Raw genomic sequence first — 17,350 nt, 5'->3', positions numbered from 1 at the left:
TTTTATTTATTTTACGATTTATAGATAATAGCTTTACTAAAGCTATTTTTATAACGATTATTATTTATGAATATCGTAGCCCCGACTTTTGTTAATATAAACTTTATTACGACTAGCTGGCCGTAATATTACGGTTTTAAAAAACTTTTAACCTCCTTTTTAATTTAATTAATTTAAATATTTAAGTAAGGTTTTACGATATTATTTAAAACTAAGTTATTTAGGTTTTTATTTTTACGTCGTTATTAAAAGTATTATTATTATTAAAATTTATATTTAATACCGACGGCGATAAATAATCTTTTATATTTTTAATAAATTAAATAGCGATTTCTATTTTAAAAAAGAAATTATTAATAGCGTTATTAAAAAAAATTATTTTAATAATAAAATCGATAATTAGCGATTAAAAAAGGTTTTACGATAATAAAAATAATTTAAAACCTATAGGTTAATTATAATAAGTTACGGAATTTTTATTTTTATACTATTTTTTATTATATAAGCGAATATAAAGTATAAAGGCGATTAACGCTGACCCTTGACTAGCGTTATTTATACTATTTTGTACCTAAATCCCTTTTCTAAATGCTTTTTGAAATCGAGCCGATCAGGCCCTTAGTTAGTGTCACTAGGCGGTTCAGATGCATCCAATCTTTCCGCTTATATAATCCGGCTGTCACCACCCGCCCAATTGGGACAACGTGCATGGATCGGGCCTTCCGGTTCCCAGGGACGCACTACGTACCTTACCCACACTTTTAGTGAGGCCAGCGGGTCTGTACCTGAGCTGGAGTCTGCAGTCGGAGAGCAACACATGTCCTAAATCTCCCCGTCTATGAACGACACTGTGACATGAGCATCGTCTTCTTGTGCATACACCACCACCCGCTTCCCGCGGATCTTTAGACGAAGCTGCCGCGCCGCGCTCTGCGTGGCATGATCGATAGGCCTCATAATGGCTTCTGAAGCCTCCTCTTCGACCGCGCCCTCTGCGCCAGAGGCCACTTCTGAACACCTGTCCGTAAACCTGCAGGTCTTGTCGCCGTCGACGGCGGCCAGTTCCAGCCGACCCTTGGTTTTCCCCGGTCTCGCGGCCACCACGACGATTCGACAGCTCAAGGAGAGGATAAGACAATCTCTCCCTCTCAAGCCGACCGACGCCCAGCAGCGATTGATCTATAGGGGAAGACCTTTGCAGCAGGATGGGGACACCCTCCTGACCGTCATCGGCGAGGAAGTCGTGAGTCCACGTGCTTTGCTGACAATTATGCCAGTTGCTGACTGATCTGTGAATAGATTCGCACTATCGACCAGCAGACAATTCACCTCGTGCTTCGAGACATCGTTGAGCCGCATCGCTCTACGACGCCGACACCGGCGCTTCCTCGAGGGTCGAGCCCGGCGCCGCCCACTGCCCATTTCCCGAGCCCCTTTGGCACGACCGCCCACCCCCTACAAGGCCATCACCATGGTAATCAGCCTACGGCCGCAGCTTTTACCAGACGAACCCCGCTGCACCCGACTTCGAATCCTCTGCCGTTCCCAACACCATCCCAAATACCCGCGAACTTGACCCTGCAGCAGCTTCAGCAGATGCAGGCGCAACAACACCAGACCATGACGGCATGGATGAATGGACTTCAACGCGAGGCCATGAACAGGGCCATGGCCCACCAGCAGATCAACCAGAACCAGGCCATGAGAGCATCGATGGGCATGCATGGCGTCGGCGACACACCAGCGCCGGCCCCCAATCCTGCGGACCCCACTCGTGGACGGGCCAGCCCGCTTAGCAATCCTGAAGGGCACACGTATGTGAGAGAAGGGCTAATGCCGAACGGACAGACGTATCGCGTTACGGTCAACGAGACCTTCCTCGGGGGTCAAGTGAACGTTCAGCAGCCGGGTGTTCAGGGTACCACGACGCCTCTGTCCTCTGCTGACGTCCAGACCATCTTGAGGGCAGCTGATAGCAACCAAGCAACATTGGCTATAACCAACGCAATGCAAAGGAGCGCCTCGAGCACATCTCTCGCGAATGGAGGCTCATCTGTCGGCGTCACTACTCCCTACTACCCAACGCCTGGATCCAGAGCCAGCAGCAGGCGACCTACCCCCGACCCCACTGCTCGCTCCGTCAGCGGTGGCAGCAGACAATCTTCGACAGCTCACCAGCAAGCGCAGTCCGGCCCCGAGGTGTACATCCTGTCCTCTCCCCAAGGGCCCCGTGCTCTACTGATCAACAATGCCACCGACTCGTACTACACTCCCAGAGCGCAGCACCCCAACACCTCAACTCTTCACCAAACCGCCTCTACGCTCGGGAGAATGAGAGGTCGTCCTCAATACGTGGCCTGGCCGGGAGCTTTTGTAACCCCGCCGGTTCATCACGAAGACCAGCAGCCCGTACAACACGCAGAACCTCAACACCAGGCGCAGCAGCAGCAGCCAGAGGCGCAACCCTTGCATCAGCCTCAGGGGCAGCCACCCGCAGCAGCAGTGCCAGCCCACCATAACAACCCGGGCATCGCTCCGCTGATTGCGCAAGTGTGGCCGCACTTCTGGCTGGTGGTTAGGCTCGCCCTCTTTGTGTGGTGGTTCACTTCGCCCAACGCGGGCTGGTCGAGATGGATCACAGTTATTTCAATCGCCATTAGCATCTTTGTTTTGAACACTGGACTGCTAAATAACTACTTCGATCAGGCCGTAGGACCAGTCAGACGTCATATGGAGAATCTGCTACCCCTTGCCGCGCCGAACAACGCCAATGAGCCTGTCCGTCCCCGAGACGATCAGGCGGTTGTTGGACGAGACGGCCAACCTGATCCGACCCGAGCAGCTGCCAGGCTGGTAGCTCAGCACAGACAAAATAATGCGAACTGGCTGATGGATCAAGTGCGGCGGCTTGAGAGAGCTGGTCTCCTATTTCTGGCTAGTATTGCACCAGGTGTTGCGGAGCGCCACATTGCCCACCTTGAGGCCGAAGCCCGCGCTGAGCGTCAGAGAAGGGAAGAAGCGGGAGCTGCTGCTGCCGCCGCGGTAGAGGCTGCCGCGAATCCCGAGAATACGGAAATCCAAAACAATGAAGAGACAAACGAGACTTCAGGACGCAACGACACAGATGACGGCGGAAACGAGGCTCAAAGAGAGACGCACGGGGGAGATGAGCGGCGAGCGGAGGAGCAGCAGCCGTTGCTGGCGCTGTAGGGGGGACAGACCTAAGGATCGAATGAGATCAGGATCGTTGTAGAATACAGATTACCCAGTGGACGCTCCAAGGACGTCCCTTTGCGAATGAAGTCGGATGCAGAGCGTTGGCATCGAGACTCAAATCAAGGCATATTGCTTTCGGTCAGCATCAAACCATTTTGTGTTCTATCTACTTCAAGGGAGTTTCTATCATGACCAATATTCGCCGTCGATGCAGACACCCACACCGTCCCAATGTCCCCCATTGTATCTATGAACGACGTGCTAGGTTATCCAGGGCTAAGTTCCTAAGTTCTTAAAGGGCCGACACGCTTGTGAAAGCCGCCCAGTGCAACCAACCCTCCTTTCGACCCCCTTGAGTGCCCCTTGAATACCCCTGAACATCAGCGAACCTCGCCTCAGTCATTTTTTTCCCTCCCAGTCTACAGTTCCGAAATTTCGGACGCAGTGGAAGGGTCGTAGTAAGTATCAATTTGAATAGCCCTTCTGTATGACCTCTCTCCCTTTTGATTCATGTCCCCAATTCTCATGAGTCTGGGCCAACAGCTGGCCTTCTTTCTAAGCTGGACTATTGCGACATTGGAACAAGATCAAGAAGACGCTCGCTACCCCTTTCGTTATATGCCATTTTCTTCTTCTTCTTCTTCTTCTTCTTCTTCTTCTTTTTTTTTTGTGTGTTATAGGTATCACACTTGGGCCCGGGGGCATGGCGCGTCAAAGAATTATCCCGAGACCGACCTGACTTACAGCATCATGTGAAGCGCCGAGTCGCTATATTCTGTTAATGGAGACTTGGCCTACGCATTTGGAGTTATGCCTCCCAGGCTCGAGATCTTGACCATGATTGCCCTGGCTCGGAATCCACGTCGTAACGGTATCTCCAGACGCCTGATCGGGCCTACTTTCCTCGTCGTCATTTTTCCGGCCCTTGCGTTTCCAATCGGCATTATCGCAACAGTTAGAAACTCCCCTCCATAATCTAGATCTCATACCGAGGTAATGTCGTAAATGCTATGCTTACCGCGTGGGTAGTTGTAGTAGCAGTAATAGTAGTAGTAGTGGTGGTGGTGATGGTGTCCTTTACCAATCATGGAGCGGTCTAGTCCAAGGTACCGCAGCGTTTTGTACGCGTTACCGCAAGGAAGAAATCAGGCGGCCGCGGACGTCCTTGCATTGGTCTTTCCCCAGACGCTCCTGCCGTCGACGACCAAGGGCCCGCATCTGGGCTGCGCACAAATCTCCTCCTCCGCGGGCCGTTGCCTTGCTTCCTCCTCGAAGTCCTCTGGAATCTGCTCCTCGGGGGGAGGATGAGCGATGATTTCGTTCTCCGCGGACGTCGACACCTGTGCTAGCGATGACGCCTCGCTGCCAGTCGCGGAAGACTCTTGACTTGCGCTTACTTCACCGTTGCCGCTACTGCTAGACGTGTTGGACTGTGAGGTGTCGTGCCGGTACCAGCAGTCCGGCTTCCTGCAGCTGGCGCCGTTCCAGCATATGGTGTTGCTTTCCCGGCGGGTCATGGGCTGGACGGGCTGGACGGGCTGGACGGGCTGGTGAAGGGGGACTTGAACTGGTACGGGGAAATAGGAGGGGCCAGGGGGTTGGTAGGGATGCCCGCCCATGCCTACAGGAAACGGCGGCATGCCGAGGTTGCCCCCGTGAGCGGGATACATGTATCCGTTCTGCTGGGTGTTGAGGTGCTGGGTGTCCCGTGGCGCTTGGGATGAGGGTCTGGGGGGCGACGGAAATGGGTGGAACTCCTGTTGACCGCTACCGGAGTTCTGCCTCGTACCGTCGGGCGAGGTGTTGGGGATGTAGTATCCCAAGTATTCAGACGCGTGGGTCTCTGCGCCGTTGTTGTCGAGTGGACTGGATCGAAAGAGATTCGATCCCGATACCAATGCCCTTATCTTGGGAGATAATTCCTCTTCCCGATGCGCATAATTACATTCTGCTGCTGTATAATAGCAGCGGCCCTTTAGGTAGTGTCGGCAGGTACTTCTCTTTTTCTTGGGGACCTTGCCGCGGTAGGTCGGCGGCGGTTGGTAGGAAAGCATCTGCTCAGCGGTTTGAGATACCATTTTGGCAATTGCATCTTTGAGAGGATGCTATTGTAGGGGGAAGTTTTGGAAATGGAAGAGGTCTGAGGGATGGGTAGTGCCATGAAATACATGCTGGGAAGGGGTATCGGAGATGGGTTTTCAAGGAAGCTTTTTCTACCTGTGGTCTTGCGGCGCTGGCGGCGTGGGTTACTGCGGTGAATATGTTGCGGAGATGGGATAAAAATGAAGCGAGTTAATCACTGTATCGGAAACAGATTGGATGACTCTAGGAGACAGGCATCTTGACATATTGACTGTGAATCACACTCCTAATGACGGCTTGGAGCCTTTAAGTGAGTAGTTTCTCCTTCACTCTCATATCAATCTTTCCGGTGACTACTCAGTGGCCAGCGGATTCACAATTGTCATTTTCAAGGTGGATGATTCGTTGTGCTTAAAAGCAAGCGCGGCTTGGCCTGGTTGGTTGTTGGTCTCGCTACCAACAAGGTAAGAAAGTTTACCGCCAGAACCGAGATGACGTTGAACACCGGCTTGGGCAAACAAACACAGTGACAGATTGGGAATGGGGAACTGTCATGGTGAATCTAGACGGTAAAAACCCTCGTCACATGTATGCTGTAAAAGAAATATGCCAACGTGGTGATGAAGATTTTGCGGGCGAAGTGATTCCGGGAGTAAAAGTGGATACAACATGACCGCCCGGCCGATCTCCCGCACCGGAGCAAAGTGGAGCAAAAGGACATGGGGACCCACCCGGCCCTACGGGCGGGGGTGCCAAACCCCAGTTGACGTGCTGAGTACCTTAGTATCCCAGATGGGTGCGCACCACCCGCCCGACCCCGATTAGCGAGAGTGCGCGCCAGCGAAGCGGCGTCCGGGTGCGGCGCCATCGAGCGACTGACACAACTTGACAGGTAGCCGTCGATGGTGGAATGCTACGATGCAATGACGGGGTCTGGCGGCGGGTCGTGAGCAGTGGTGTTTTCTTTTTTCTTTCATCCCCCCCCCCTTCCGGTCCTCGAAGCTCTCATGATGAAGGTCTCGGACCCGATCACGGACAGGAAGAGGGTATGGGTCATACCCACTCAGTTACTTTGACGATGCCGGTGCCGGGTAATACGAGAGGAAGGACGTTTGGTGCGTGGGCGAAACCGTGTCTCCCGGGCGCTGGGAGGAATGGGGACCGGGTTGGATGGTCGGTCGCAAGCATGAAGAACCGGATACGAAAGGGGAAATACGGCGCATGAGGTTGGCCTGGGCGTTGCAGTGACAGGATGGGGATTTTCTCGCTGGACGACCGCGGCCAATGGGAAACCCCTGGGGGAATGATTCTTGAGTCGTTGATCCCCCGAAGGCAAACAAAGATGGCCACTAATGACCGCGATAGTTAGTTAGAACTTGGTCGAGAGATAATGAGACACGCAGATTCCCTTCTTCACCTAGGGAGAAATTGCGGCTGAGCACGGCCGGCGGCTTCGAGACGAGAGGGGGGAATACTTTTGGTGGCTGTGGTAGTGGGAGAGCGTCGTCCCGGTGGACCACAAAGGACGGCCAGAGCATGAAACCCCATGCGAATCCTGTTGAAACTAGCGGGCTGCGCCAGGTCTACCCAGCCACCCTGCCATTCCAGTGTCACCCTCCATCTCTCTCGTCGGACCTTAGACCTAGGGTTCGCGGGTAGGCGAGTGGGTGGTCCTTGACCTAGCATGGCTTAGGCTTAAGCGCCCGGACGGATGGTTAATGCACGCCTAATCTGTTTTTTTTTGCAGTGTCCATCGTTGTTCCCATTGTTGCGTCTTTTGATTAGACCGCGGAACAATGGCATCGAGGAAAAAGGGGGCTTGCCGACGGCGTTGGATGTTCGATGGACGGTCCAGGACGGCGGGCAAGGAAGGGATATGTCCCCCCAGAATGTCATCAATAGTTGATCGAGGTTGCACGAACCCCCGCAGAGTTATTGAGTCGAGGGACTGGACTGCTGCAAGAGAAAGGCCAGGGCAAGAAGAAGAAAGTATGAGGTCGTGAGCCAACGTGAGCCAATATTGCTAGCGGAGCCCATTTATGCACTGGTTGGCTGATGTTTTGCCAGCCTCCGCACGCTTGGCTGCATCCTCCAGTCAACCAGTGAGAAGAGGGGAAAGCTGCTGCTGCCGGCGACCATGGTCCAAGTGGGCTCCCGTCAGTCTCCGGTGGTTCCAGAGCTGCCGGACGGACGATTGCTGCAGATTCATCGGGCCCCTCGGCGTGGGTGCGTCTTCATCCTCCGCCCACCCAGAAATGGGCGTGCACAATGAGGAGTGAGCGACAGAGTTGTTACTACCTATGTAGACAGCTCTTGACAGCCCACTTTTCTTTTGCGGTGCAGTACACCGTACAATGTACACGATAGTTGGCGGGTGGGGTAATAGGAGGGCCAAGTATCGGACCTGGAGTGACCAACAAGGCACGAGATGGCAAGATTTAAGATGGTCAGCGTCATCAGGGCGTGCAAGGGTTGCAGCAAGTGTGCAATGTAAGAAGGACCCGACGACTGGGTGCGGCGACTCCGCGGACGAAGCTGTCCCCGCCACCTGTTAGCATGAGGCACCGGAAACAGTCGAAACCTCTAACACGATCCGGACATGGCCCGTGTACCGCAGCCCCTGACCCGCTTGTAACTCGTCGAGCTGCGTGCTGCCTGTGGCCCTGTGTTGTGTTGCGGGTGGTCGTGCCGTCGTCTCCCGTACACCTTTTTTTTTTTTTTTTTTTTTTTTTTCTTGCTTCCGAGTCGTCACCCCGTCTTCCTCGTCCTCCAGTCCCGGGCGGTGCCAGTGGCCAGTGACCTCTTCCCGGAGCAGGCAGTTGTCGATGCAGAACATCTCGGCGTTCCGTCCTTGGTCCTGGTTCTAGCCGGTTCTGGTCCTAATCAGGCTCTTCCTTCTTCTTTTCCTCTTCTTCTTCTTCTCTGTCTCTACCTCATTCTAGATTCTTGATTCTAGATACAAATCCACGCCTGACACATCGATTGACGAAGACCGGCAGCGCCCAAGCCCTCGCTTGATTTCTCATTGCCTTTTAGACCTTGTCGTCCACGGTCCAGCTTTGAACCTCCTTGCGCATCCTCTCCCTTTTCGACCGTACGGAGAAACCTACCTTTGGTGCTTCCCTCCACCACCACGAACCAACGAAGGATATACGTATTCATTCACATTATCCGTACTTGGTACCAAACTACCGGATCGCTTGTGCAGCCTTTTGCTCACACCTTGCTTTTATTTTATTCGTTTTTTCCCTCCCCCCTCCTTTTTTCATCTCAACTCTGAATACTGTCTCTTTTGATCCCTCCCTGCGCTGCCTCTACTGCATCGTTCGGATACTTGATCCCCGGGTCCAATGCTCCCTACGTGACCGGCCTATCTACTACCATACAATAAGGTAGTAAAAGGTACCTAGTACTCCGTCGCCTTTGGACAGCTAGGCCAGCCTGGGCAGCCAACTACCTCACTTCGCGCTGCTGCCGACGGAAGCCTACCTTACCTAAAGGTACTTTACCTCAGGTTGCCTGCGCCGCACGCCGCACGCCCAGCTGAGAGGGGGACCCGCCACAAACAAGAGCAGCCCGCCCATGCCCCATCCACCTGCGACTTGGGTCAGTCGGAGAACTGGGGCAACGCAACCACTCGCGCTGCTCGCTGCTCGCTGCTCTTCTACTGTCCTGTCGTAGCGGTACGCAATCGCCCGACCACCAAAGCCTACCTAGACGACGACAACGCTCGTCTGACCCTACCACACGCCGCTACCTTACGCCTACGCTCACCTTGCGCTCACGCCTACGCCGCCTGCCCGCGCCAATTCAATTTGTCCCAAACCATCAACTCTTCCGAATCTCCTTCAATCCCAGCTAATCTCTCTCTCTCTTCGCACCGTCCGTCCGTCGACGGCGACCTTCCTTTATTCTTTTACCATTTCCAACTTTTCCGACGTCACTTGTCTTCTTCTCATCACCTGCTTCACGAGTGTCGAGTAGCCCGCGTATGCTGCTTTCGCGGCGGTGACGCCAGCCGTCCCTCCTCTCGATCGACCGATCCCACCTCACCACTCTTCTCTCCCCCACCGACGACCGACCGATTGACCGGATTACATCGAAGAAAGTCGCCGCCTGCTCGCCATGGCACCGACAACCCCATCATCGGCGCTGAACGGCGTTGTCATCGGCTTGCTATCGTCCTTTGGTTCCGCCGTCCTTATCGCTCTCATCTTCCTCGTCATCTACTTCTTCAGATACACGGCCAGCGGTCGCATCTTTCTCGATCGCATCGGACGACCAGGTGAGTATGACGACGAGCAGGCTTTCGCCCGCGAAGAGGCCGAGGCCCTCGAGTCCATGGACGATATGCAGAGGACCGAGTATCTCAGAGCAAAAGGTAGGCCATTGGTTGCCGTTACCGTGATATTCGCACACGACTGACCCGGTTGTAGCATTCATCCAAGCCAATCCCCCGGAATCGGTCCAAACCGACATATCTCTATCGCAATATCTCGCCATCCAAGAAAAGGGTGTTTCCGCCTGGGAGTTCGAACCCGAACTGGAAATTGCAAACTGCTTCGTCGAGGGCCGCACCGAGATAGAGTTCTTCGACTCCGAGTGCACCGTAATGAGCAATCTGCCTGTACCCAAACAAAACGAGGTCTACTACTGGGAGGCCAAGATCTACGATAAGCCCGAAAACACCCTACTCAGCATCGGCATGGCCACCAAGCCATACCCGTTGTTTAGACTACCAGGTATGACATTCCTGCCCCTCGCTGCAACCGTGCCACGCTAACCGTCCAGGCTTCCATAAACATTCCGTAGCATACCTGTCAGCAGGCCATCGCCGTTGTAATCAGCCCTTCGCTGCAACTCCCTACGGCCCTCATTTCGTCCAGGGCGATGTCATCGGCGTTGGTTATCGTCCTCGGACGGGGACCATTTTCTTCACCCGCAACGGTAAGAAACTGGAAGACGCCGTCCATGGTGTTAAGTCGCAAAACTTCTTCCCTGCCATTGGGGCGAACGGGCCCTGTATCGTCCACGTCAACTTTGGTCAGGCCGGCTTCGTTTTCATCGAGGCCAACGTGAAGAAATGGGGCCTCGCCCCAATGACGGGCAGTCTGGCCCCGCCGCCACCGTATGGCTCCGAGCAAGGCGACATCCTGCTAGAGGCCGGACGTAAGGACGGGTACACGTCCGGTGCCGGCGGGCAACAGCGGGGGCCTTCCCAGACGCAGTCCTACTCGCAAAGTGGCTTGGGACCTCAGCATGGGCGGACGAGAAGCGGAAACTTCAGAGTACTACCACCGAGGAGCCCCGGTCCCGTAAGAAGCCCGACTGACATCTCCCTGACGCACTTTGTGCCCGACGATGAGGGCGGCGAGCCAAGCAGCAGCATCAATCGCGGGCACGAAGGGCAAAGCGTCGTAGGGCTTGGTCTTCAAGACGCCTTGAACCCGCCACCCGAATATACGAGCCCCGACCACTCGGAGGCCGGTAGCCGCCGGAACAGTACAGACAGCGAAAACACGCCGCTGATCCGCGTCCTGAATCGGAGTCGAGGCGCCTCAGCAGCCGCCGCGGCCGGACCATCGCAACCCCCGATACCCAGTTACACCGATGCATTGAGAGCCGGCGCGGGGCGGGAGGGAAACAGCACTCCGCGATCCCACCGACGCGGCAACCGGTCGAGGTCTCAGAGCGCGCAATGATGTTTGAAACTGAATCTGCTGGGCAGGACGACACGGCACCATAACCGAAGCATCGCAGCGGCCTAGGCACGGAGTTGAGGTCGGCGGAACGGGGCAAGCCGTCATAATGTGGAGTTCGGTGCCTCGTAGACAAAGACGAGAGCCCCGAAACCCGGCGATCTTGGAGTTTGGCATTTTGGAATAGACGGGACGCTGATTTGGTTTTCACGAATGGGAGCACCGGGAAAGGAAGGATTCCTTTGATTTTCTTTTTGCTTTGTTTTTGTTAACGAGGTTGGTCCCGGCCACGAGCGTCATGATACCTTTGGACCAAGCCGCATCGAATTGACGCGCATCTACTCTCTTTTTTTCCGTTCAGTTGCGGTGTGTATGGTTTAAGCCTACCACCCTTTCTGTTCCCTATCCGTGTTGTACGAAGAACATCCCCCCAAAAAGCAGGAGTCGCAAGGAGAGTCTTCCGCAGCCATCAAAAGGCCCATGGAGAATATACATGTACACAGGCATATGTTGCATCAATCATAACAGTTTCGTGCTGTCCAATTTTGTGTTTCCGGGTTGTACGCTGCTGGCCATGATGACCGATGAAGAGAGATGCGACAAGTATCGTCATGGCTGTGTAAGTGAGCAAAGTAAGTAAGATCGAGATGTTCCTCGAGTCAAGTTCATCGGAGTGGGACCACCGTTCATGACGCAAGGTTGGAATTTAGACTTTTGGTAGTCCCTGCCGGTGCATGTCAGCAATGAACGTGCACACGTGCAACTAACACCTGAAGGGCAGCGCTAAAAACCAATACCAATAAAGGCCAGCGCTTAATTCTGATTCGTCATTCAACGCTGGAAAGCAACAGCCATCAAAAAAAATGTAAAGAGTCAACCACCATCGTGAGATGCGAGTTCCGACAAAAGCAAATCGACAAAAGACATACAGCACCAGGTATTCGCTGGTCGTCACCGACCCAACTACTAATCCGGCCCTCATTAGCTTATCTATGGGAGAGCGGACGGGATCCCGAGTTTTCCAATGGGTATGGTCGTATGTGACAGACGGGAGTCAGGAAGAGGTACATGTTGTACAACTGTAATGGGAGAGTGAAGTTGTGGAGGCAAGGGGGAGATTCATGACTATTTTAGACTATCTAAAGCAGGTGCGGACCTGGTTGTGGATGTGTTAGAACTAGGTGGGCTTTCAGTTTGTTTTTTGTTAACTGTAGAACCTGGCGGATGGTGACAGGGCGATTTGATTTAGCCAACTTGATGGGTTGTTAAGGTGACGGGGAGAACCAGGAGGAAGGATGATCGACTTTTAGGGTCATTCTGAGAGCGTTAGAAAACAAGGTTGTGCTATGGCAGTATTTCTTCTCTTCTATGAGCGGCACGACGGCTGTTATACTTTTCCCTTTGCCCATTATGGCGAGACTAATGTCAGGAGGCCGAGAAATTGTGAATGGTCTTCCAGTGATTTGATGAGGGCGGTTAGATGAGGGCTCATCTGCATCGGAAGCAGAAGCGATGGTTAATGCCATGACGACAACGAACTACCCGGGCCGAGCCGCCGAGCCAAAGCTAATTGGTAGTTACCTTTGAATTGTAATGTCAAACTGGATACCTATCAGCCAACCAACCTGACGGCGTCTCTTTAAGGATCTCTGACACATCTTGTGTATGCTGTTATCGGGAACTCATCCCGCCATCGGCTCAAGGGCCGCCGCCAACTACATCCTCTGCTTCTGCTAGGCGCCATCCAGCGGTTGATACCATGCGGCATGGCGACAGGTATAGATCTCGGCGGCGGGCCTTAGGTGGTCTAGCGCGGCAAGGTCGTCTAAGACGCCGGCCTTGACGAAACTTGAACGGGGAGGACGCCCCGTCGGCCCAGAGCATGACGCCGCATTTTCCGCAACAGTGGTAGACGACTTCATTTCCGCTGTCAGACGTGCTGGAGTAGTTCTTCGAAGTGCGCTGCTCGCATGTGAAGGCGGCAGCTGGCACGAAATGGCTGAGATTTTGCGGCAAGTGAGGCAGTAGCAGGCGGCCTATGCCATGATTAGTTTATGGTGTTCGTGATGCAGGGATGCGTTATTCTAAGTGCTGGCGGCCTGTGGTTATGGGATCCTCTTTGAACGATGTCTTGAAGTTACCATAGCAGCAGCTTCCGTAAGACGAAGACATGGTGTTGAGATGAAAAAGGTAGACGCAACTGGGGGGATAAGAGACGGAAACGAGCGAAGAGTGAAACTTAGTCCTTGAGAGTATGTATATAGGAGAGTGCAACTATCCAGACCATCCAACCCAGGAAACGACGTAAACCGATTGTCAGATAGTTGAGTCTACGTGTATCGATGAGCACGGCGACTTAATAAGACTTTCCGCTCCAGACACCTGAGTGGAATGGGTTACCAAAAGGAGGCAGGTTATCCGCTCGCCTCCGCCTCCGACGTGGACCAAGGTTCGGCGGTGTCACGTCCGGTTGCTTTGGTTTACAACCCAATTACTGAAGGCTACAGACTGCAGATCGAATGATGGCTCGGTAAATGTGAGGATATCGTTCTCAGCTACTTGCTGTCGGACTGTCAGCTCCACTTCCCAAGCTGCTCCTGGGCTGTCGTCTTACACCATACAAGCGTTCCAAGTCATCGAGGGACCAGTTCACTCATCTGGCACTTGTTTCCTACCTTTATTTCAACGTAGACTTATGGCAAAGTCCAAGTTGGTTAATTAGTCGGCACGCTAACTGGCTTCTTGGTCTAACAGCTACCGACTTTCAAGAGTCACTCGGGTCAATCAACTAGAGTTTCGCGTAATGTCGCACGCTGAACTCAAGAATAGAAGTGGGTTGCGGATCTTCGCCTTGATTCAACGTCTGCGAGAAACCAGCAAGTTTGAGATATACTGTTGTAGGTTCTCAAGACGACTGTGTGTCGCAATCTTCCAAAAAGTTGCGGAGAGATCAGGCTTACCGAGATTCCTCGTTGAGCTGGCAACATTGGGTTCATCGCATGCAACTCGAAAAAAACATGAAGAAATGACACTACAAGTCACTGGGCGGCGACACATGGCAACTCGAAATTGCGGTTCCTCTATTGCTGCTACTTGTACAAGTTCTGCATATTCTAAATTGTCCAACTCCTGCTTGGTACTGAAATTATTCCAATAATGTAATAAGTTGGAATGAAAGAATTTGAACCATCACAACTCGATCTACTTCTCGCACGGGAAAGGGTATAACCACTGGTATTTGCCCTTGCAAACCTCCGTAGCCGGTACAAAGTCCAGCACCTTGGCCTTTTGAATGGACGGAGACCTCTTCAACGTGAAGAAGATCCTCTCCACGAACGAGAACGCCATCACGTATCTCGCCATGATCCAATCCCAAGTCGATGCCCAGGCATGCATCCTCGTCAATCGAGCCGACGCATCCAAGTCTTTCTCCAGGAGCTGGTGTCTCTCCTCACGATAGTCGTCGAAGAGCTTCTGCAGTTCGGTGGGCGAGGGCGAGGGCTTGTCGCCATTGGAAACGAGCTTGTGCAGCCTATTACAAACGGCAACAACATCCTGGAGGCCATTGTTGAACCCCAAGCCGGCGTTGGGCGTGAACTTGTGCACGGCATCGCCGACGAGGACCATGCGGCCGCCCCAGCTCCAGTTGTTGCAAATGCCCTCCTCGAGACCGGCTCCACCCGCGCTGTACCGCTCCTTGAAGACGTCCTTGACCTTGAGCGTCTCTGTGACCGGCCAGTCTGCGAATCGTTCGGCGTATTCCTCAAGCTGCTCGGGAGTGAAGGAGATTCTTTCAGGAATAGGCGCAGTCAACTTTTCGTAGAGGAAGATCCACCCCCTTTCCTTGCCGGTAAGGTACATGATGGATCGATCTTTGCTCTGTGTCTCGCAGCCTTGTCCGGCCGCGGTGGGTCGCGGGAAAGACGCCCACAAGCATTGGTATTGGATCTTGTAAGGGTTGACGGGGTCCCATGCGCGGTTGGGGTCCTCGGCGAGGGCGAGCTCGCGCATCTGGCGTCGCGTCGTGGAGTGGACGCCATCGGCACCGATAATCATGCTGCCGGAATACTTTGAGCCGTCTTCGCAGGTCACCGTGACACCCGTCTCGGTCGAATCAACATTTGACAGCTTCTTTCCGGTGAAATAGCGCGCTTTTGCTGACTCGGGGAGGGTGTCGTAGAGGACTTGGATCAGGTTGGCTCGGTGGAACGTGGTGAGTCCTGCGCCGTGACTAAATGCAGCAGCCGTTAGCATGAGATTCCATGAACTCAGCATTAGAAAAGCCAACTACTTACTTCTTCATCATATAATCACCAATCAAGCTTTGCTTGAAGATATGGCCGTCGGCGGTGAAGCCCATGCCTGATGATAACATATTGCCAATTTCCATCAACTGCTCGAGGATCCCAAGTTGATGGAATACACGCATGGACCCGGGGCCGAGGACCAGGCTGGCGCCAGCATCGCCGACAATACTATCCCTTCTCTCAAGGACGACGAAGTCGATACCAGCACGTTGCAAAACGTGCGCCGCCGTGATGCCGCTCGGCCCACCGCCGACGATAATGACCGTGAAGGGTTGAACAGTCATAGTCAAATGTCTTCCAATCAAAATGTCTTTAGAAGAATTATATTTGAGTGTCTGTGATCTCTGGACACTCTGGTGGAAAAGTCACTTGCATCATCGTGAGTATTTCAATGCAGTACCAATCCTAATGGCTCGATACCGAATTACCGCTTTAGGTTGATTAATTGGAGCGATTTCCGCAGTCCGCAACGTCAGCTGTAGAGCCGGTGGCGTCGCGCACTCCTGAACTCTTCTCCTCTGTGGTGGCCTGGACTCAGCTCGCCTATTCGGAATGTCCGCCGGGGTATGAATTCTTTCCGGCTGACGCACATCATGAGAAGAAGTGCGATCTAGGCACATGGACGAGATTCGGAGCCCTCGGACTCTCACGATGGCGCTCGCGAGAAGTTCCGTTGACATGTCCAGGACGGTTTGGTCTCAAGATACACAATCTGGGGTAAGTAGCCACCCAATAACATTTGGTAGGGGCTGTCGAGGGGCGATCCAGGTCAGAGTTTCGGGAGCTTCTTTCAGGCCGACGGCACGCTCCGCAGCCTTCGGCAAACCAAGTCCACATTGGGAAGTCTTCTCCACTGTTCGCCACCCCAACCTGTCGAGACAGCACGCCGACTGCCTTTTACAGGGCGTTATATCTCCGGATGAACTTGGTCCAAATCTTGAGAAGAGCTCAGACTTTTGTCTGTAGCTCAGTAACGCAGGCTGCGGTTCGGACTGAAGGGACACGGGGTGCTTGGGACGCAGTGCACTTGCAGACTCTTCATATGGCAACGCGGCTCGAGGAGCTGCGAGTGACACTCGTACATCAGACTTTTCCTGCTTGAACGCTGCAACCATACCAAAAGAACGCCGTTTAAATTAATTCGGATTAAGGTAGAAAAATCCCTAAGTCGTAAGCTGTAGCGAATTGCCGTCTTGTCAGTGGTCGGTCGTTGAACCGGACCTGGACTGTGGATCGGTCCGCGGAAGTGACAGACTATCTGCTCAACCGATTGTCCTTGGTTTATTCTACGGGGAAATACAGCGACAGATGCGTGAGAGAGACGTTATCGTCATCTTGAACGTTGAAAGTGATTCTAGGTTTGAGTCGATTGGTGGAGACAAATCTGCTTTACGTGCTTTGCGTCAAAGTCCTTGTTTACCTTGGATATAAACCCTCCCCTTTCCATCTAAGACTATCGGAAACTTTCACTTCCCTTCACTGTTGGACTAACTGAACTTCCCAAGCTGAGGGGCAGTAATAGGTCAAACTGCAGTGAATCACAGGGATGCTCACAATAATAATGTCTAAATGCCTTACCTAAGCATGATATAGAATCACAAACAAACGAATAGATAATTCATCGTAAACGCTGAAAGCTTAACTGTTCCTCAGTGAATCGCCGCGCTGCTCAATACTCTCAGAGTTCAGAGGGGCGCACAGTAAGAACCTTTGCTGCACGTGGCCATTCTCTAGAAAAGCACTGCAACTAAATACCGGTGTTTTAGAAGCAAATACCCTGCCGCATACTAATCAAGATTCGTCATAGACATGTTGGAGCCTAGAGCCAGGGTCCAAGAACTTATGAAGTATCATGAGCAATGTAGAAAGATCGAACCGAGTATCTAGTATGCACTACCACTCCAACTAGATATCTTCAAGTTTGACCAGTCAGTCTCAACTACTGCTGTTTTTTTTCGATAGATGAGTAATACTAGGTGCCGAGGTCTGAGCCAAAAATCAAAGTCTTGCCGATATGTTTGCTCACCAGTCCGTTTTGAGTGTTGG

The 17,350-nt window shown here is 52.9% G+C and overlaps 5 protein-coding genes across 5 annotated transcripts; 2 read left to right on the top strand and 3 right to left on the bottom strand.

Annotated features, from left to right (window-relative positions):
• Positions 1 to 958: 958 nt before the first annotated feature.
• On the top strand, positions 959 to 3,210 carry CORC01_07310 (ubiquitin family protein; the record flags this gene model as incomplete). The annotated part of the gene is made up of 2 exons (XM_022618947.1): positions 959 to 1,243; positions 1,300 to 3,210. The coding sequence occupies 2 exons, from the start codon at positions 959 to 961 to the stop codon at positions 3,208 to 3,210; spliced, it is 2,196 nt and encodes a 731-aa protein (XP_022474559.1).
• A 1,151-nt stretch (positions 3,211 to 4,361) lies between these two features.
• CORC01_07309 (uncharacterized protein) lies at positions 4,362 to 5,294 on the bottom strand (the record flags this gene model as incomplete). Its single annotated transcript, XM_022618946.1, has 1 exon — positions 4,362 to 5,294. The coding sequence occupies one exon, from the start codon at positions 5,292 to 5,294 to the stop codon at positions 4,362 to 4,364; it is 933 nt and encodes a 310-aa protein (XP_022474558.1).
• A 4,129-nt stretch (positions 5,295 to 9,423) lies between these two features.
• On the top strand, positions 9,424 to 11,000 carry CORC01_07308 (ssh-4; the record flags this gene model as incomplete). The annotated part of the gene is made up of 3 exons (XM_022618945.1): positions 9,424 to 9,679; positions 9,735 to 10,040; positions 10,111 to 11,000. 3 exons carry the CDS (start codon positions 9,424 to 9,426, stop codon positions 10,998 to 11,000), a joined length of 1,452 nt encoding a protein of 483 aa, XP_022474557.1.
• A 1,730-nt stretch (positions 11,001 to 12,730) lies between these two features.
• Positions 12,731 to 12,919, bottom strand: CORC01_07307 (uncharacterized protein; the record flags this gene model as incomplete). The annotated part of the gene is made up of 1 exon (XM_022618944.1): positions 12,731 to 12,919. One exon carries the CDS (start codon positions 12,917 to 12,919, stop codon positions 12,731 to 12,733), a length of 189 nt encoding a protein of 62 aa, XP_022474556.1.
• Positions 12,920 to 14,198: 1,279 nt separating this feature from the next.
• Positions 14,199 to 15,588, bottom strand: CORC01_07306 (FAD binding domain-containing protein; the record flags this gene model as incomplete). Its single annotated transcript, XM_022618943.1, has 2 exons — positions 14,199 to 15,228; positions 15,293 to 15,588. The coding sequence occupies 2 exons, from the start codon at positions 15,586 to 15,588 to the stop codon at positions 14,199 to 14,201; spliced, it is 1,326 nt and encodes a 441-aa protein (XP_022474555.1).
• Positions 15,589 to 17,350: the final 1,762 nt, after the last annotated feature.

The sequence above is a fragment of the Colletotrichum orchidophilum genome (genome assembly GCF_001831195.1).
Source record: "Colletotrichum orchidophilum strain IMI 309357 chromosome Unknown Scaffold_58.1, whole genome shotgun sequence".
Classification (NCBI taxonomy): domain Eukaryota; kingdom Fungi; phylum Ascomycota; class Sordariomycetes; order Glomerellales; family Glomerellaceae; genus Colletotrichum; species Colletotrichum orchidophilum.
Note: the sequence above shows the minus strand (reverse complement) of the source record. Positions and strands in the feature narration are given on the sequence as shown.